Source organism: Cavia porcellus, unplaced genomic scaffold (genome assembly GCF_034190915.1).
Source record: "Cavia porcellus strain 051 isolate PalLab524CR breed Dunkin Hartley unplaced genomic scaffold, mCavPor4.1 scaffold_50, whole genome shotgun sequence".
NCBI classification, from domain to species: domain Eukaryota; kingdom Metazoa; phylum Chordata; class Mammalia; order Rodentia; family Caviidae; genus Cavia; species Cavia porcellus.
Genome location: NW_026947533.1, coordinates 2,539,213 through 2,560,582, shown reverse-complemented (window position 1 = coordinate 2,560,582; position 21,370 = coordinate 2,539,213). Strand labels below are relative to the sequence as shown.

The window sequence follows — 21,370 nt, the reverse complement described above, 5'->3', positions numbered from 1 at the left end:
CATTGTATATCAATTTCTTTCTACATTGACATCCTGTGCTAAAATCACAATAGTATTTGAGTGAATTTACTGATGTTTATACAATTAAAAATATTAACACAGGCCAGGGATTTAGCTCAGCAGGCAGAAATGCCTGCCTGGAAAGGGCTAGGATGTAACTTTGATCTTTGGTACCTAAAAAAAAATGTAATTTAAACTGCAAGGAAAGAAAATAATTTCATTCGTGAAAATGTAGGTTTACAAAATTTATAATTAAATATGTCAATGGCAAATTAAACATTGTTAATAGTCATATTTAGTATATAAAGTTGTTTGGGCTGGTGATTGAGCTCAGTGATACAAGGAGCTGCCTGGAGAGCACAAGGTCATGAGTTCAATCAGTCATATAAAAAAAAAACTCGCAGTTGTCAGTGATGCAGTGCTATGAGCACATTTTGAAACTGATACTTGTTAATTAAGAGGCTCAATGTTTCTTTTTTGGTCTATGAAATACCTGCAGATAACATGGCAATTACAGTGAATGATGTACTGTCCCCTAAAGGATTGCTATTTTCTGAGTTGTTTTTAGTTTTTGTTTTCCCACATATTTGAAAGTTGAAAATGTTGGCTGATGCTAGCTAGAAAAACTGTGATAAACATTTTTTAATTTAATGATATATTTCCCTATATCCATTAAGAACATTTATTTGCTACAATTACTCCAAGTCAAATTGATAAACAATTCTTAAAGTTACAGACAGCTGAGTTAGTTAGAAATACAGGCAACCATACCGTGATAAAGTGGAATGCAATTCCTGACCTTCTATGTCTTGTATGAGTTTGTGTTCTCTACAGTGCAAGAATGAATTTTAGGAACAACAGAGTTGAAGAGCAGAATATATTTATTGAGAGAGAGAAAGTGAAAGTATTTTGCTCTAAATAGGATATTTTGGGAGTGGGAGGTGGAACCAAGGGCTTTTACCTGGAAGTCACTTTCCTTTTCCCTATTCAACATACCTGTGGCCAGAAAAGAATCTCAATCAGCTACTTGCATATCAGCAATGCCAACTTTAAGCACCACCCAACTCAAAAACTATATTTATGCCACCCACACATATCCAGAAGAAAAAGCCAGACCCCTAGTGGTCATGGGGTTCTCTCCATATTCTTAGAATAAAGGCCATTTTGACTTTATATTCTCTTCTTTACTACACCAAAAACCCTATCAGAAAGCTTCTGTCTGAGAGAAACAGGAGGGATTCTGAGCAGATAGCAAAGGACTCTGTCTTTTATAGGGACTTTATAGAATAAAATCATGTGGTGAAAATGGTTTAAAGTGGGTTAGATTACTGATATTACTGAGGAGGTAGCTTAGCACAATAGAGAAGCTGAATATAAGAATGTAAAAGTGGCCTTTTATTTAAAGAATGTGGAGGCAAGCCCACAGTCACTAAGGGCTTGGCTTTTATTTTTTTTTCTGACTGACTATGGGGTTATGGGTATATGTGACTTTTGACTGGATGTGGTGCTTGGAGGGGACATTGATGTCATGCTAGGAGCTAATGGGAATTTTCTTTAGGCCCCTGGGAAAGAAAGAGGATGTTGTAATCAAGGAGAAAAGAGGAAATGGCCATGTGAGTAAGCATCCCTGAGTTCACCTTCTTCCACCTTGAACTACAACTATGAGGTCCTGTAATTTTTCTAGGGCAAAACTCTTTCAAGTACATCCTTTGGATTGAATGAAGAAATCAAAACAAAGAATTTTTGCTATCTGTCTTCCACCATGGCTGGAGATAAGCCATTCATAAGAAATATTTTGATTCAATTCCTTAATGCATTGTTGATACCATAACCAAAATTACAGATCAGTTCACTTTCAAAAAAAGAAGCAGCACTTAAAGGCAGGGATAAAGGCCTTTGATGCAAGTATCCCTGGCAAGGTGAGTTCAACATTGTGTAATATAAACTACAACTGATTTCTCTGACTTCCAGAAAGAGAAAAGTTTATACTGATATTGCTATAGCAAAATCAATTTCCTGGTCTGCTATGTCTGATATGACGTTTTTGTTCTGTAAAGTCAAAGACTGAATTTTAGGAACAATGGAAATTAACAGAAGAATATACTTATTGAGAGAACGAAAGCTGCCTGAGACAGAGAAGGGGTCCTGAGGAGGTTGCCAAACACTGTCCTTTCTAGGGATCTTTATAGAGTAAAATAATGTGGTGAAATTAGTTTAAGGAGGGGAAAACTAGGAACTCACAATGCAGATGGGCATAAGATGGGACAGAGATAAGGTAGCCAATAAGATTATAAGTTCAGGTAAAGTTGATTAAATTGGGAACAAAGAGGGAAGGGAGTCACATAGAAAGCAGGCATTCTTAGGCAGCTGTGACTTCGCTTAGGGGTTTGGGAGGGTGACTACTGAGGTCATCAGGATGACAGGAACTATGTAGAATGTCAGTCTTTAACAGGATACATTCCATTGAATGGTGACTCCTGACTTCCTCAGAGTGCTAGGGAACTATTTAGAATATCAATCCTTAGGATATGGATGAATTTGCTTGTCATTTGTCTTCAGCCTTGGCCCATAGCATGAGGTGTCAGTCTTCCCCATAGTTGCAAGGTATCTGGTCTCCTGCATGGGCTCCTTGGGGGACCTAGCCCTGTCTCCTGCCAATACTATTTAAATAACTCAGGTCCCTGTAACAGTACTGTTTGGAAAATTGATTAGAGATGTCTTGTGCTCTATGTGAATGACCTGGGTATGACAATGTGCAATGTATATACCAGTGTTGCCCCCTGATTAACATGTTTTGAAGTTTAATTTTAGTTGATGTGTTCTTTTTTCCTTGAAATCAAATGGATTTGAAAATTAAAAGCCTGAGGTAAAGCTCTTCTGTAGAAACACCCCTCTGTCGAGCTGAGTTCACCACTGTAGAAGAATGGCAGCTCAAGAAGCTTCTGCACTACAGTGTATCATTTGGGATCCTCTCTTGCAGGGTTAGGGTTCCTTTCCCTGTTTATTCTTGACTCAGAAGGAGGGCAGTAGAGCAGGAGTCAATCAGTGATGAAGGGGCAGGCTATATGAACTGTCCAATCCAACAGGCCATTGCTGGCTGTGACCTCTGTCTCTTCTGGTGTCTCATCATGATTTACCTGTTCTGAGTATAATACTGGTAGCAAAATGCTTTCTGGATCTCATTTAGTTCTTTTGATGTCCTGTGGCCTGATTAGCAAAGAACCTGAGAGATCTTGGAGCCATGGAAGGGTGAGGTTGTGGATGGGAGCCCAGAGATAGGGTGGATTGGGTGAAACCAGTTACAAGTATGTAGGAGTAGTTCTGGTGTCTGGAGCCTCAGGTATTTAGTTAGCTTCAGCTCCTGAGGTCCTCAAGCATTGGCCATGGGTCATTCACTCTCCCTTTTGCCTCTTGATGTTGGCAAGGGTGATTTGGGGTCCCCAGAACCCTGGCTCCACTATGACAGCAGCAGACTCAAGTATCATCTTTGAAATTCACTGCTGGCCTGGTAACTCCACAATCTTAAGCATTGGAAGGAGCTTGGGAAGACCCTGACTATGATGCTTTTTGTAGCTTGTAGAGCAGTAATGAGCTACGTCTCTGCTCTCTTTCCTCAGAGTAGCTGATCTGGAATGTCCAAAGTTCATTAATGCCTGTAATGCAGGGCTTTATAGTCACAATGGCTCAAATTAAGCTGTGGCTTTTTTGTATTTATAGTGGTCTCCTATATTTATAGTATGTTCTCATATTTCCATCCTCATGACAGGTAGTGGCAAAGGTCCTAAGAATACAGAGATGTGTAGTAATGTGCTTCAGTAGAGGAAGGCTTCCCAAACACCTGGTAAACTCCTGTGTATTATACAGAACAGTGCAAAATAATTTCTGAACATACTTAATTATTTATGTGGCACCCCTGCTCACAGACTAGGTTTGTGAGCACAGCCATAGAGTTTTGAAGTTTGAGAAAAATGAAGCAAATATGAAAATGTTATCAAGGACAGAGTAAAAATTTATTAAGGACAAATTCCAGAAAGGGCTACCTGTTAAATTCCCATCAAAAAATGCCAAAATATAGGCATTTGCAGGGACATATACACATCATATCGTTCTAAATGGAAAGGAATCGGGGTGTCATCTGAATTAAGAGCTGATTTAGTAGTTTGGTTGTTCATAGACAGTTTAAATATGGAAATGCTCTGCAATGGTCTTTACTAAGTGCTGATTTAGTCGTTTGTTTGTTCATGGACAGTTTAAATTTGGAAATGCTCTGCAATGGACTTTACTAAGTGGTGTAAAGGAGATGCTCTAAATAGAAATTTTGTAGTGATATCAATAGTTTGGCATGAAGGGTTTCCTGCTGAGGATGGATCAGAGGAGCATGGAAAGGATGTGCAAGTGACTGACAGGATGCAGGAAGCCAATAGCAGGACATACAACAGAGAGGGTCTTCACTGAAATTCAGGTAGTTCTTAGAGTAAGTATGAAGTTAAAGTTGGGTTCTGATTGCTTCCTTGAGGTGATCAACACCAGCTCTGGCAACAATCAGTATTTCACGTCCTTGTCAACCCATTTATTTTTTGTTCCATACTTGAGATTTAATTTGGATTATCTCTAATGCTCCAATGTCATGAAGGTAAAATTTGGATTTTTTTGTACCAAGGATCAAACTCATGACCTATGCTTTCTAGGAAGGTGGTCATGCCACTGAGCTAAATACCCAACTATGAAAGTGTTTTCTGTGTAGTATGGAAGATATCCACATTGTTTCTCAGAAAGTGTTGAACACTATTGGCATTTTTCGGGATTGTATGGCTATAATTTTTAAAAACAAACCAAAGGTGTCTTATGCATTCTCTTTGCAAGTTTCACTTTGTCTGTGGGGTGTCTCAGTCAGGGTTTCTCTATTTTATACAGCTCTGTAATTTAGGATAGCCCAAAATTCAAGGAAGAACTCCTTCACCAGCCTCCCAAGATATATTTCTTATATCTGAATTGAAAGTGATCGCTTGGTGACAGTGAGCTGTAAATTACAGCTTGGGCCTGGTTCCATTTTATATACTTATTTTTTAAAAACAGTATTTTCCACTAACATTTGAGTTATTATTTGTGTACCATATTGGATGTTATTTATGTTTTGTTCTATGAAACCAAATTCATGTTTCAAAATGCTGCTGGAGTATATTAAGAACAAAGTACTCACTGGCCTAAATGAGATTTGAAGACACATTATCTGTAGCCTATCAAAGTGATTGATGAGATTTTTTTTCTTTTTTTAAATTTTGAAAGTGGTAAATTACAACACAACAAGGCGGAATAAGGCCAACTAAGATCATACAGTGAAGTTGGTACACAACTTCACAACAGGTTACTGGGATAACAGTAATAGGTATCACAACATATTTTATTATCTTTATAATAGTTGTTCTTTCAAACATTTGTATCAAAATGAGATGAAATAGAGAACATTATAGTACTTATCAAAACAGAACATTGAATAGAGCAATACCATTAATCAGAATAGGGCAAAACAGTAATAAAAATATTTGCCTTCAAAGAGATACTACAAGGAAGTCCCCTTTATTTGTTATGGTTTGCTTCCCAGGAGAAGCTCAGATTTCTGGTTCCCTTTGCTAATGGGGGGAGGGGGTGACAGGAGAAGAGGGGTAGGGAAGTGGGATGTTTGATTCTAGGCCGTGCATCAGTAGGTTCACTATTGCTTAGTAGGGAAACAGGCTGCTTGTTTGGTTTCACAGCATCCTAAGTTCCCACATAGCGTGGATCTTAGGAGCTGCTGCTGGTTTGCCCCCTGGATGGGCCACAGTCTGCCACATTGCCACCACTTATCAGGAGGGAGGTCCTTGCTTGGCTTCCCAGTTGATTGATGGGATACTTATCTGCCTCTGTGCTTTGTGGATGCTGGTTCTGCAGGCTTCTCACTGTGAGCTCTGCTTTAGAGACAGTATACAGGGAATCTTGCAGTGACTCAGCACAAGAATCAGTGGTCCTATTTCACTGTTACATTAGCAGTGAGTTGCAATCTATCATCAAATTTGCTGTCTTCAAAAATGTGTATATACACAAAATTAATGACCAAAACATGGATTTAAATTTGAAGAAATCAGTCTTCATTCAGCTGTTTTGTTTGGTTTTATTAGTTTTGTTTTATTGAGGCAAGCTTTCTGTATGTATATCAGCTGGATTTGAACACCCTATGGAGCCTAGAATTGCCCAAACTCTCCGAAGCCATCTTGTCTTAGCCTTTTGAGTGCTGGGATTGTAGATATGCACCACCACACTTTGCTTTTGATTCAGATTTGTAGGAGAGAATTTAAGATATCACAAACCTGGTGTCTCAACCTTTGTGTGAGAAATATATGTATGGTCCTTTAGGAGGTGATGACCTTTGAGGATGTGGTTGTGAAGTTCAGCAATGAGGAGTGGACTTTGCTGAGTCCATCCCAAAAGAACCTCTACAGAGATGTGATGGGCGAAACCTTTCGGAACATGACTGCAATTGGTAAGGACAAAATACTTTTTTCACTCATGCTGTCAGAATGTTTTATGTCACTCATTAGTGCTGTTTGATTAAAAACAATGTGAAAATATTTTTAAAAATAGCTCAGAATGACACATTATATCATAACTCTAAACAAAATCTATTAATTGGTATGTATTATTCTAATGAGCACTGGTATTTCTATGTCTACAATTCAGGAGGACTTGGGGATATCCAGGAAGCTGAAAAAGAATGCAAAATTTACTGGAGATACTTAAGGTAATTCACACTCACAAGGAGAAGGAATGTTCCTGAGTAATTAGTGAGTCAGCAGCAAAATGACAACCAAACAAATGAGGCACCATTCAATTTATTGTCAGTAATATTCTCCGAAGTCGTATAAGCTAGGATATGTATAATGAGGGAATTAAATCATGAAAATGTATGACATTGCATATAGATGTGTATGAAAGGCATGCACTTTGAGTTATGATATTCTCCCTTCCGTTTTTCTACCCATATATACATGTGAATACAACACATTCATTATCTAAAAATTTCTACGATTGCAATAGAATTTGAAGTAAAACAGAGTGCTTGTGTTTCCAAGCCATGCTCTAAAGAATCAGCCATTCTGACTAAAATTCTTAGAAGGCTGGTGGAATGTTAAGTGCACTCATTCTGAATATCAGTGTGCATTTGTCTCTAGAAATTGATCCCCTCATACTTATCTTGGATATATTTTTAAAAATTCAAAATCCACATAAAATACTGATACAAGCTTACTCATATACAAAGCGGATCAAGTTATAATAGATCATGCCGTGAAGAAGCTTAGCTATCTATCCCTGGATTTGTGGAGAAGGAAAATGTTAATAGACTCTCTGTGATTCTGCATTCTTGTAAATCCAGCACACTAGGAATCAGATTTTGCAGAGTGGCAAATTCAAGTTCAAACTTCACAGCTTAATGATCAGCGAAAATCTCTTAAAACACATTTAAAAAGCTATAGATTTTATGGTAATAGCTGTTGTTCATTCCCAGCATGGAAGAGAAAAAAATGTGTTATATGATGTCAAAAAATAAATAATATTATGTCATTTGCCATAAGAAATAGGTGGTTCTTTCTCTCATCAATTCAGTGAAATAGCTCAGCTATAAAATCTAAAAGGTCACAGGGTTTCTTTTAGATGAGAAACCAAAATATAAGTTGTGGAATGAAATGAAAAAGTTAATAGAGAAAAGTAAGACTGGCCATATGGAAAAGGGAACTACAGGTTAAGGACAGAAGGGAGATTGTGATGGGCAAATGTATCAGAATAATCTGTATGTGATACACATATCTACCAATGCCCAAAGTGAAGCTAAAGATTCTGCATTTCAAAAGGTACCAAATTTTAAGATTTCCAAGTGTGTACCAGTCTTTTGGGAATGGTTGTTTTCAACATGTCTTATAAGGCCATTCTGTTAATTCATGTTCAGAATTTCTTAGCAGGCATTAAAAGCAGAACTTGACATTAATGCAGTCATTAAACTGAGACCCATTTCACTGTGAATTTTTCTTTTTTTTTATTTAATGTAAGGAAAGACTAAAATAAAACAAAATAAGTAGAAATGATACCACTTTCAAAGTGAAAAAAAACAGTAAGAAATCTAAAGACAATGGTTACGTATGCTGCTCATAGAAATAGTTAATGAAATACAAAAGTGAAACATAAGAAGTCTGGATTCAAACAGTGAGAATGCAAACAATTTTGTTCAAATCTCCAATAAAAACTTAGTAATATGTGATTTTTCTTTACAGAAATGACAAGCTAGGGAAATCCTACGGACAAACATCTTGGAATCAGTGTAAAGAAGTATTCCTTTTTACTGCAGAAGGTAATGTGAATATGAAAGAAGCAGAAATACACCACAGTGTTCAGATCCATGAAAAATATTGCAGTGGAGAGAAATCCTATGTATGTCAGCAGTGTGGAAAAGGGTTCACCAAATCTGGACTTTTTAAGCAACATGAAATAATTCACACTGGAGTGAAACCATATGTATGTAAGAAATGTGGGAAAGCTTTTAACAGACGGGCAAATTGTAAAATACATGAAAGCATTCACACTGGAGAGAAACCCTATGTATGTAAGCAATGTGGGAAAGCTTTTAACACACAGGGATATTTTAAGAAACATGAAAGAATTCACTCTGGAGAGAAACCCTATGTATGTAAGCATTGTGGGAATGCTTTTACCCGACATGGACCTTGTAAGGAACATGAAAGTATTCACACTGGTGAGAAACCATATGTATGTAAGCATTGTGGGAAAGCTTTTACCCGACATGGACCTTGTAAGGAACATGAAAGAATTCACACTGGCGAGAAACCATATGTATGTAAGCAATGTGGGAAAGCTTTTAACACACGGCGAGATTGTAAAATACATGAAAGAATTCACAGTGGAGAGAAACCCTATGTATGTAAGCAATGTGGGAAAGCTTTTAACAGACAGGGAGCTTTTAAGAAACATGAAAGAATTCACACTGGAGAGAAACCCTATGTATGTGAGCAATGTGGGAAAGCTTTTAACACACGGGCAGATTGTAAGACACATGAAAGAATTCACACTGGAGAGAAACCCTATGTATGTGAGCAATGTGGGAAAGCTTTTAAAACACGTGCATATTATAAGATTCATATAAGAATTCACACTGGAGGGAGACCATATGTATATAAGCAATGTGGGAAAGCTTTTACCACACAAGGACATTGTAAGGCACATGAAATAATTCACACTGCAGTGAAACCATATGTATGTAAGCAATGTGGGAAAGCTTTTAACACACGGCGAGATTGTAAAATACATGAAAGAATTCACACTGGAGAGAAACCCTCTGTATGTAAGCAATGTGGGAAAGCTTTTAACACACAGGGATATTTTAAGAAACATGAAAGAATTCACACTGGAGAGAAACCCTATGTATGTACGCAATGTGGGAAAGCTTTTAACACACGGGCAGATTGTAAGACACATGAAAGAATTCACACTGGAGAGAAACCCTATGTATGTGAGCAATGTGGGAAAGCTTTTAAAACACGTGCATATTATAAGATTCATATAAGAATTCACACTGGAGGGAGACCATATGTATGTAAGCAATGTGGGAAAGCTTTTACCACACAAGGACATTGTAAGGCACATGAAATAATTCACACTGGAGTGAAACCATATGTATGTAAGCAATGTGGGAAAGCTTTTAACACACGGCGAGATTGTAAAATACATGAAAGAATTCACACTGGAGAGAAACCCTCTGTATGTAAGCAATGTGGGAAAGCTTTTAACACACAGGGATATTTTAAGAAACATGAAAGAATTCACACTGGAGAGAAACCCTATGTATGTACGCAATGTGGGAAAGGTTTAAACACACATAGACAGTGTAAGGAACATGAAAGAATTCACACTGGCGAGAAACCATATATATGTAAGCAATGTGGGAAAGCTTTTACCCAACATGGACATTGTAAGCAACATGAAAGTTCACACTCAAGATAAAACCAGGGTATATAAGCAACATGAGAACTTTTTTGAGCACAAGTACATATTGCATAATGCATGAAAAACTTCACACTGGGCAGAAAACTTATATATGCATTGAATGTGGGAAAGGTTTCAGCAGAAATGCTCATTGTCCAATACATGAAAAATTTTACACTGTTGAGAAACCCTGTTTATGTGAAGACTGTGGGAAAGCTTTCACCACACATGGATTTTGTAAAATACATCAATGACTCCACACTGGTGAGAAACCCTATGCATATAACAATGTGGTAAAGCTTTTAACACATACAGTCATTGCAAAACATATGAAAGAATTCACACTGGGATGGCTACATAAGCAAGTGGACATACTTTCAGCAGCCAGATTGTAAGTGAAATACATGAAGAAACTCACACAAGAGATAAATCCTATGTGTTATGGGAATACTCTCAGCACACATGATCATTGTTACATATCTGAAAGAGCTCACTGGATCCTATGTGTATTAACAGTGTGAGAAATACGGCAATCCATGTTTATTGTTAAATACATAGAAGAAGCAGCACTCTTCAGACAGTTTAGATCCAAATTTACTTTAAAAATTCCAAGTAGACCTGAAGAAATAATCAATACAGAAGTTTCATGTCAATATTTCTTCACAAATTTTCCAGAAACGACATATCTGAAGTGGGGCTCTACTCAAGTACACATTTTGTATGGTTTTCAGTTAATCACTTATACCTCTTTAGATTTTTTAATGTGTCTTTGTGCTTCAACATGGCATCTTGTAATTAAACATAGTAAACTGAAATGGGTTTTTCACTTTCAAGCATGGATAGTGTCTATGTACTAAATATTTTGTCTTTAAAACTTAATTTTCATATTTTTCATGAATTATTTTTATTTAAAGAAAAAACCAAAAAGTGTACAAACAATACAGAATTTCTAAAAAATAAACAAAAAGAAATCACTAGTTGATTAGTTACATATTGTCATCTTAGAAGTAATTGCTCATTATAAGATTAAGCATACAAAGTGATATTCAAATAATGACACTGAACAGTTTACCTCAGTGATCCAACAAAAACTTAATAATATGCTTGTATGTTCTACAATCTTTTTTTGTCTTAAAGACAGTAAGATTAAACATGACAAAACAAAGCAGAACAGTTCATAAGGAAACAAGTTAAGGAAACACATTTCAAAGCAAGTCCACTGAGATATTCATTGTCTATCTTACTGTCTCTAGTTTTCTTCAAAATAGTTTTTCCCATCTTCACATGCATTGAATATATACTGAACATTATAGAACTAATCAAATAATTACAGGGTGATGCAGGCTTTTGTGATCTTCAACACTGATTTTGGGGAAGTTGATAATGATTACCATAATGTGTCTCATTCTCTTCGTAGTAGACGAATTTATTTTTATGTATGCTGAAATTGAACATAAGAGACTAAACTAATATCACTCTGAATAGTGAATAATAGTATCCTGAGAAGGAGGAAGGTGAGGAATTGCCTAAATAAAGAAGGCAGAGCACATTGTTAAAAGTGTATCAGGATTTAAAAGCTACAGTAGTTCTGTTGCTCTGTTTAGTTTGATTATATTTTGTTCTGGTCTGTCTACTCATATTACATTTGAGTGCACAGAGAGATAACCCAAAAACAGCAGATTATACCATGATGGTAATTGTCCTTAATTTCCTATTAACTAAAACTGAAACCATGTATTACTTACATTGTCTTACTATGACTGATCTTATTTGAAGCTGGTTTGTTTGAATGTTATTTGGCCTTGACTGATTTTACTCACATTTGGTATGCTTGCTGGTATCAAGTCCAAGAGTAGAGGCAACTACTCTGAAGATGATAAGATGTCAAAGATATATATTGGGTGGCTGGGGATTTAGCTCAGTGGCTTAAGCCCCTGCCTGGCCAGTGTGAGGTTGTCAGTTTGATCACCAGTACCAAAAAATAAATAAATAAAAGATATAAATTCCATGTTTAATTTTTTTATTTAAGGAGAAAAAAAGAACATAAAAAACAAAGCAGTAAAAGGGTACAAATAATACAAAATTTCAAGAAAAAAATACAGTAAGAAATCACTAGTTAATAGGTTACATATTGTCTTCTTAGAAACAGTTGGCCAAATTATAAAATTAAAGCATATAAAGTGAACATTCCTACAGCAAGAGTGCAGACAGTTCTGTTCAGTGATCCAACAAAAGCTCAGTAATATGGTTTTCCTTCCTAAACACTCAAACAGGCACTTATATCCCTTAGACCACCTTCCTTTCCTCTCTTCTTCACAATAACAATTACACCTTTGGGGTTTTTTTTACTCCCATAGTTCTTATTACTTTTTTTGAAGAGAATAAAACCACAAGTGAGTTAACAAAACAGAGTTGGTTAGAACATAAGGATGGGCATAGTACTTGAAGCAAAAATAGAATATCAGGTGATCAAAAATGGTTACCACTGTGCCTCTTGCTATTTTTAAAAAGAGTTCCCTATATCTTCAGGTATAATAGAGCTGATCAAAACAGTACAGAACAAGACCAATAAAATCTACATTGGAGACCTTACAGAATTTCAAAAGAAGGTAATAGTCAAACCATAATGGGCATCATAGTAAATCTTATTGCCTACAAAGTGATTGCCTATACCCTCAAACTTGATACTATCAAACAAAATAGAATATAGTAAAATCAGGCAGAACAAGATGGGGAGAGCAATACTGGGGTTAAAATCAGGTTAATAGGAAAACAAAAAAGTTACTATAATATATCCCGCTATTTTTAAATTTAGTTTTCCTTTAATTGAAAAAGAATAAGAAAAAATTGAATAATTTTTAAAAGGGTGGAGATCGAAATAAAAGAGACATTGCAATAGAATAACACAGGTCAGAACTGAACAATTAAAGCATCATTTTGTTTCACCACCAGGTAATCTAACATACTAGTAGTCACCATAGTGCCTCTTTCCTTGAATTGTTTGAGTATAACTTCGTATACTATAGAATCAATCACATCAAGACAGTGTGAAGCCATTCAAGAGAATAAAAGAATTACAGGGTATTTAGAGCCAGTTAACAGAAAATGAACAACGATTTCTATATTATCTCTTTGCCTGTAAAAAATTTTATTTATACTATCACACTAAAATATATTAAGATACAACATGTTAAAATCAGTGGAAACATGTACAACAACTTGATGGGAGTTCCAAAGAAGGTGATATTAAATCAGCACTAGCTTTTATGATGTGTTATTTTCTTCAGAATAGCTATTTGTACTATCACAGATATTAAAATCGAAAAACCCAGGGTAAAACCATTGAACTTAATGAGTGAAAACATTATATGGATTCACACCAATATGATTGGGTATCATGATTACCACATACTTCTATGTATTATCATTTATTATACTAGGGAATATATTTGGTATTTATACATGTAAGTTTGATTTATTTCACTTATGAGTATGGTCTCAGTATGCATCCATTTATTCATATGTCAATGTGATCATTCTTTATAGCTAAGTAGTACTCCATTGTATAAAAACACCATAACTTTTTTATCCATTCCTCAGTTTATGGACACTTAGGTTGTTTCCAAAATCTGGCTATTACAAACTGTGCTGCTATAAAAATGGGTGCACATATATCACTGTGGAATGATGCTTTCAGTTCTTCTGTGAATATGCCTAGAAGTAGAATAGCTGGGTCAAAAGGTACTTCCAGTCCCAGATTTCTGAGAAATCTCTAGACTGACCTCCACAATGGTTGTACCAGTCACTCCAATCAACAGTGCAGGAGAGTTCCTTTGTCACAACAGCATCTCCAACATTTGTTGTTGGTGGTTTTCTTGATCTTGGCCATTCTTTCAGGAGTGAGATGAAATCTCAGTGTGGTTTTAATTTGCATTTCTCTAATGGCCAATGATGGTGAACATTTTTTCATGTATTTATTTGTCATTTGTATTTCTTCATCTCAAAATTGTTTATTCATCTCAGATGCTCATTTTTGGATTGGGTCTTTGAATTTTGGTGGTCTCATTTTTTAAAATTCTTTATATGTTTTAGACAGAAGTCCTCTGTCTGAGGGGCAGTTCACTAAGATTTTTTCCCAGTTTGTGGGTTTTCTTTTCACTGTACTTGAGATTTCTTTTGATGTGCAGAAACTTTTTAATAAGAAGTGATCCCAATTATTGATTCTGGGAAGCATTTTCCATGCAGTTTGAGTCCTGTTCATCAATTCTCTACCTACTCCTATGTCTTCAAGGTTTTTACCCAATTTGTCTTCCAATTGATTTAGTGTTTCTGTTTTAATATTTAGATCTTTGATCCATTTAGATTTTATTTTAGTACTTGGTGATAGGCATGGGTCTAGTTTTAGTTTTAGGCATATGGAGAGCCAGTTTTTCACCACCATTTATTAAAGAGAATGTCATTTTTCCAGTGAACATGTTTGGCCCCTTTATCAAAATAAGGTACTTGAGTGTGTTTGTAGTTGTGGTTGTATCTTCTCATCTATTCAACTGATCTTTGGCTCTATTTTGGTTCCAGTACCATGTTGATTTTACTACAGTTGCTTTGTAGTATAACTTCAAGTCAGGGATTGTGGTGCCTCCTCCCTTGCTTTTGCTGCCTCTGTCTTTGTTATTCTAGGTTTCTTCTCATTCCAGATGAATTTTAGGGGTGATTTCTCAAGTTCTATGAGGTATGTTGATGGTATTTTTATCGGGATTGCATTGCATCTGTATAAAAGTTTTGGGAGAATGGCCATTTTCACAATATTTATTCTTCCTATCCATGAGCAAGGGATGTCTTTCCATTTTCTGAGATCATCTTCAATTTCATTTTTCAGTGTGTTATAATTTTCCCTGTATAGGTCTTTCACTTCTTTCATGAGAGTAATTCCTAAATATTTCATTTTCTTGATTGCTAGTGTGAAGGGTGTGGCCTCTTATTTCTGTCTCTGTGATTTTGTGTTAGTGTATAGGAATGATATTGATTTTTGAGTATTGATTCTGTATCCTGCTACATTACTGAATGTATTTATTATATCTAGGAGTCTTCCAATGGAGCTTCAGGGATCTTCAATACAAAGTATCATGTCATCTGCAAGTAATGATAATATAACTTCTTTTCGTATCTTTACACCTTTATTTCTCTCTCTTTTCTAATTGCTCTGCTCAGTATTTCCAGTATTATATTAAATAGGAGCTGTGATAAGGGACATCCTTGTCTTGTGAGGATTTTTAAAGAAAAGGCCTTCAGTTTTTGACCATTTAGTATGGTACTGGCTGTTGTTTTGTCATTGCTGGCCTTTATTATATTGAGGTAAGGACCATCTATTCCAATTTTCTGCAAGGCTCTTATCATAAATGAATGTTGGACCCTATGAAAAGCTTTTTCTGCATCTATAGTAATGATCATGTGATTATAACTTTTGGCTCTGTTGATATGGTGTATTACATTTATTGATTTACATATATTAAACAATCTCTGCATGCCTGGGATGAATCCCACTTGGTCATGGTATATGATCTTCTCCTTGATTTGCTGCATCCTATTTGCCAATATTTTATTGAGGATTTTTGCATCTATGTTCATTAGGGAGATTGGTCTGTAGTTCTCTTTTTCAGTTGGGTCCTCCTCTGGTTTTGGTACTAGAGTAATATTTGCTTCTAGGAACAATTATGAAGGATTGCTTCCCTTTCCATTTCAGTGAAGATTGTGAGGAGTGTTGGCATTAGGTCTTCTTTGTATTTCTTGTAGAATTCTTCAGTGAATCCGTCTGGGCCTGGGCTCTTCTTTGTAGGTAACAATTTTATTATGTTTTCAGTTTCATTAATAGAATTTGGGTTATTCAGTAGTTTTACATCTTCATGACCTAGCTTTGGTACTTCATATGCTTTAGGAATCTGTCTATTTCTTCTGTGTTATAAAACCTTTGAGAGTAGAGGTTTTCGAAATAGGTGTTGATGATCTTCTTTATTTCAATAGGGTCTGTAGTAATTTCACATCTTTTATTCCTTATTTCATGGATTTGAACTTTTTATTCCATTTTTTAAATAAGGTTGGCTAGGGGCTTTTCGATTTTATTTATTCTTTCAAAGAACCAGGTCTTTGATTCATTGATTTGTTGGATTGTTTTTTTAGTCTTTATTGCATTGATTTCTGCTCTGATTTTTATAATTTCTTTTCTTCTTTTGGCTTTGGGCTTCAGTTGCTCTTCTTTTTTCTAGATGTTTGAGGTATAAAATCAGGTTATTTAGTTGTATTCGTTCTGTTTTCCTAATGTGGGAACTCATGCAATAAATTTTCCTCAGAGGACAGCTTTCATTGTATCACACAGATGCTGGTACATTGTATTTGTGTTTCCATTTGTTTGTAGGTATTCTTTAATTTCTTCTTTAATCTCCTCTGTGACTCACTGATTACTCAAGAGTGTTATTCAGTTTCCATGTGTTTGTGGGATTTTTGCAGTATCTTTTATCATTAATTTCTAATTGTATAGTGGTATGGTCTGATAGCATGCAAGGGATAATTTCAACCCTTTTGCATTTATTTAAATATGCTCTGTGAATTAATATATGGTCTATTTTAGAGAATGACCCATGTAATACTGAGAAGAATGTGTATGTTCTTGTTGTTGGGTGGAATACTCTGTATATGTGTATTAATTCCATTTGTTCACAGGTGCGATTCAGTTCTTTCATTTCTTTGTCATTTTTTGTCTGGATGTGGGGTGTCCATTGATGTCAATGGTGTGTTAAGATCTCCTGTTAGATTTGTGTTAATGCTAATTTGATTTTTCATTTTTGTTAGTACTTGTTTTATATAACTGGGTGCTCTTGAGTTTGGTGCATATAAATTTAAGATAGTTTTCTCTTCCTCTTGTAGTTTTCCCCTAACCAGTATGTAGTGACCATCTTTATCCCTTCTGATCATTATTGGCTTGAAGTTCACATTGTCTTCAAACAGAATAGCTACCCCCCCTTTTTTTGGTTCCTATTGCATGAAGTATTGTTTTCCATCCTTTGACTTTCAGTCTGTGAATATCCTTTTGGGTTTAGATGGGTTTCCTGTAGACAGCATATGGTTGGATTGTGTTTCTTAATCCATTAAGCCAGTTGATTTCTTTTAATTGGTCCATTGAGACCATTTACATTAATGGTTAGAACTGTTATATATTGGTTTATTGCTGACATGTTATCTTTCTGCTGTTGCATCTTTATCTTTCTGTTCTTTTTAACTGTCTGTTTTGTTTAGTGGTTTTTATGCTAAATGTATCTAGGCTGTCTTTCAGTATTCTTTGCCGGGTTGGCTTGGTGATCATGAAGTTTTTCAGCTTTTCTTTGTCATATAAGTATCTTATTTCTCCATCGAGTTTGAAGGACAGTTTTTCAAGGTACAGTCTAGGTTGGAAATCATTTTCCTTTAGGATCTGAAATACTTTGCTGCATGCTCTTCTTGACTTCATTGTTTGTGCTGAGAAGTCTGCTGTGCTTCTGATATGTTTTCCTTTATAGGTGATCTGTCTCTTCTCTCTGACAGCTTTTAATATTCTATTCATTTGCTCAATTTCTTGGATGGTCATTATTATATGTCTAGGTGTAGATTTATTCCGGTTATGGCTATTTGGATTTCTATATGCTTCATTGATCTTGATATCAGTTTCCAATCTCGTGTTTGGGAAATTTTCAGGTATTACGTCTCTAAATATCCTCTTGACATCCTTTACGTTGTCCCCTTCTTTTTCATTTATCCCTATAAACCTTATGTTGTCCCGCTTTGCATCATCTTGCAGGTGTTCAATAGTTATTTGCTGATTTCTTGTTATTTTTAAAAGATCTTTCCTTTTCTGTTCACTGGCTACAATCTTGTCTTCAAGGTCTGAGATTCTATCTTCATATTCATTGAGGCAGTTTTTGCAACTTTCAGTGGAGTTTTTGATTTCCTGTATATCACTTTGCATCTGCTTTATGTATTCTGTTTGTTTCTTATAGAGTTCATCCAGGGATTCTATCTTTTTGTTTAGTTCCTCCAATTTTTTAACTGTGTCTTCTTTAGATATGTTTAGAATCTCCTTCATTTCTTTTAACATTTCTTTTTTTACCTACGAGATTATTTCTAGTTTGAATTTCTTTAATGCTTCCCAAAGTTGCTTCTTTATTTCAGTTACTATTATTTCAGGTATTTCAGTTATGTGGAATGTGTTTTCTTCTATGCACATGGCTCCTAGGATTTTTTGGGATGGGATGGATGTTTGAAATTGCATTTTGGTCTTTCATTTTGTCATTTTGCTATATTTTCAAGCTTCAAGTATTGTTCCAATGAGGGAGTGAGTTCACCCAGATTGGGATGGGATTCCATGACTCGGCTGAACTTGCTGGCAAGGTAGGGAGTTCCTCCAGACTGGAATTGGAATCTGTTCCTCGGCCCCACTCGCTGGTCCCAGCAGGAATCTGTGGGCTCATCCCCAGGTGAGGAAGAGAGTTTCCCCAGACTCAAAAAGTATTCTGTGCCTTGGCCCGACTCCCTGATTCTGACTTGCTGGTCCCAACTCACTGGTCACAGTGGGCAACCACTTGGTCCCCACGTGAGGAAGAGAGTTCCTCCAGACTGGGATGGGATTCCGTGCCTTGGCCTGACTCGCTGGTACTGGAAGAAAACCATGGGTTCTACATCAGGTTTTGATTATTAACTGCTTTCACATCCTACAACGTCTTCAAAGTTGTGTTTTTATAAAAATAGCTATATAATGTTATGCTTAATTATATAGTCTGTGATGATGTGGACAATTCTATTGAAAATAACATGAGAAGGCATAGTAAGTCCTGTGTATCACCTAATATTGTGATCTTATGTCTCTTTCATATCATGATTTTCTAGGAATTTGTTTTGTTGTCTTATTTTGTTCTGTTTTCCCCCATAACACAGAAAAGATAGATATACACATAGAGATTCACAAATGAGAAGAATTTCTAACCTATTTATTGGAACAAATAATATAATGCATAATGTAATGAACAGATACACTGAAGAAGTGACACTAAGAAACCCAATGCTAATTCTGTAGCATTATGATATAAAATTGAGCAATACTATTATTCACTGTTCAGAGTGATATTAATCTAGTCTCTTATTTTTGGGGGGAATTGTAATTTTAACATGGCTTTGTTTTAAGCTTTTGATGCACATGCTTCATTTTCTCTTTCATAAATGATGTTTCTGAAGTTGAGCCAATATTTGGCATTAAGATATATATTTGTAGAGGCTTGGAGTATGTGTTTTTGAAAAAGTTGTGTTCTTTTCACATAACTTGTACATTAATGAAAGTTATGTTTTCCAAGTAGTGACAAGACATCTGCTGATTTCCTAACATCACTGGATATCATACCATGTAAATTATGTTGCCTTATTTTGTTTCTCAGTGGAGCCAATATTTGTCATTTAAGTAAACCTTTGTTTTTCTAACCATCAGAATTTTACTTGTTATGTTTATATTACATCTTTATTTGCTAGTAAGGTTTCCCCACATGTACCAAATGTGAACCATATTACTGTGAATTTCTGATTGTTCCATACTGCCAGAATCATAACTTGTCTCCAATAGCACATCACAATATATATATATATCAATATCTCCAGAAATTATAAAATTTGGCATGATTTATGAGTAACCATACTTTGAAATCAATTTTTCTTAAATATGGAGTTGTTTTGGGGGAAAAGGTTGTTATTGGATGTATCATGCAAATGCCTTTATTTTATTCCTTGATGCTGTGAATGCATTATATATTTTGTAATTATTACTGTTTTTTCCTAAAATAATGAAGTAATGGCATGAAGGGAAACCTAAATTTTGAGCTGTCAACACAGTAAAAAGTAAATTTGCTAAATTATGATTCAGATTGTGTTCTGTTTTACTGAATTGTGAATTTATACAATGGCATATCACTTTATTTATAAGGACCGGTGCATGATGTTTGTGGTGTGTACTGATTATCTTTAAACACATACACTGGGCCCTGAGTCCCAGTTGGTTTCCTATGGCCTGTGGTTTTCACTTCTATTTTAACATTCATGAAATTTGTAACGTGTTTAATGCAGTGTTGTTGAATACAAAATCTGCTTAGGAATTATGTTGTTAAAAACTGTGGTGTCATGAAAACACAAGTGAACATTGCAGTAAATACCCCTAATCCAGTGAAGATAGCTTGCCCAAGTCTCAATTATCCTTGGGAAAATAAATTACTCACCTCTTATGTAATCACCGCTAAAACTATATCTATTTTGTACCTCAAAAACCTGATATACTTCACAAAGTAAAAGACACTGTGAAGTACATTGTCAGCCTCTATGCACTACAGCATGTGGCCAGATTCCCTGCAGCATATTTCTGCTTACCATCAATGGGAATATTTGGAGTTTGTATTACAGCTAATAGAATACTGAATTGATAAGACATATATCCTGAGTACATGCACTTTCTCATTTTACCATGAAAGTAAATCTTGCTGGTCCTGTTGATGCATGCTTGTAATCCTAGCACCTCAGCGGGCTTAAATTAGTGGAAAAGGAATTTGAGTCTAACCTACACAATTAGAGTGACCTTGTCTCAAAATAGATCTTCAAGTTCTGCAGATGTTGCTTAATGCTTTAGATCTCCTCCCTTCCTTCCCCAGCATCAACATTTTGTAATACTCACAATTGCACATCAGTAGTTATCTTTTTATAGGTTGGCCATGTAGCAGTTATTCCAGAGAATCACTTGTGAAACACATTTGTTTTCACAGTGACCATCCTGAGCATCATTTGGGCAGTTGTCAGTTTAACCCATTCATTCTTGTATTGAATACAGTAGAATCGTCACTTTTATATTCCTTGTTATTTTATAAAAACTAAGAAAATGTATGCAATTTTTGATCATTTTGTATTTAAATAATTGCATTGGTAAGGAGTTACCTATAAAGATTAGGCTAAAGATTATTTCTTTAGTTCAAGCATCCGGCTCTCCTGATGAGATGGGATGGTAATGGCTTGGATGCTGACTTTGGGAGGCAATTGCTAGATGGTTTAGCAGAGTGTGAAACAGTTCTTTTTATGCCTGCATTTGAAGTTTAAGGAAACAAGTACATTGAGGTCAAGAATATGAATGTACGATAGAGTAAAAGAATCACTACTGCAAATTGTGATTTTTCTTTTACTTAGGAAGCGTAGTTTTTTGGTAATTCATGCAACAGTCTCAAATATGACTCTATTGGAGTAAAACATAGTGAAACATGAAAGACCCAGACATTCCATGTTCTGAATGTAGAGGTGT

General features: G+C 35.6%; 1 protein-coding gene across 1 annotated transcript; it reads left to right on the top strand.

Moving 5' to 3' along the window:
• Positions 1–6,719: 6,719 nt before the first annotated feature.
• On the top strand, positions 6,720–10,716 carry LOC134475029 (zinc finger protein 136-like). The gene is made up of 3 exons (XM_063244395.1): positions 6,720–6,775; positions 8,301–9,213; positions 10,702–10,716. The coding sequence occupies exons 2-3, from the start codon at positions 8,389–8,391 to the stop codon at positions 10,714–10,716; spliced, it is 840 nt and encodes a 279-aa protein (XP_063100465.1). The 5' UTR covers positions 6,720–6,775; positions 8,301–8,388.
• The last annotated feature ends 10,654 nt before the right edge of the window (positions 10,717–21,370 follow it).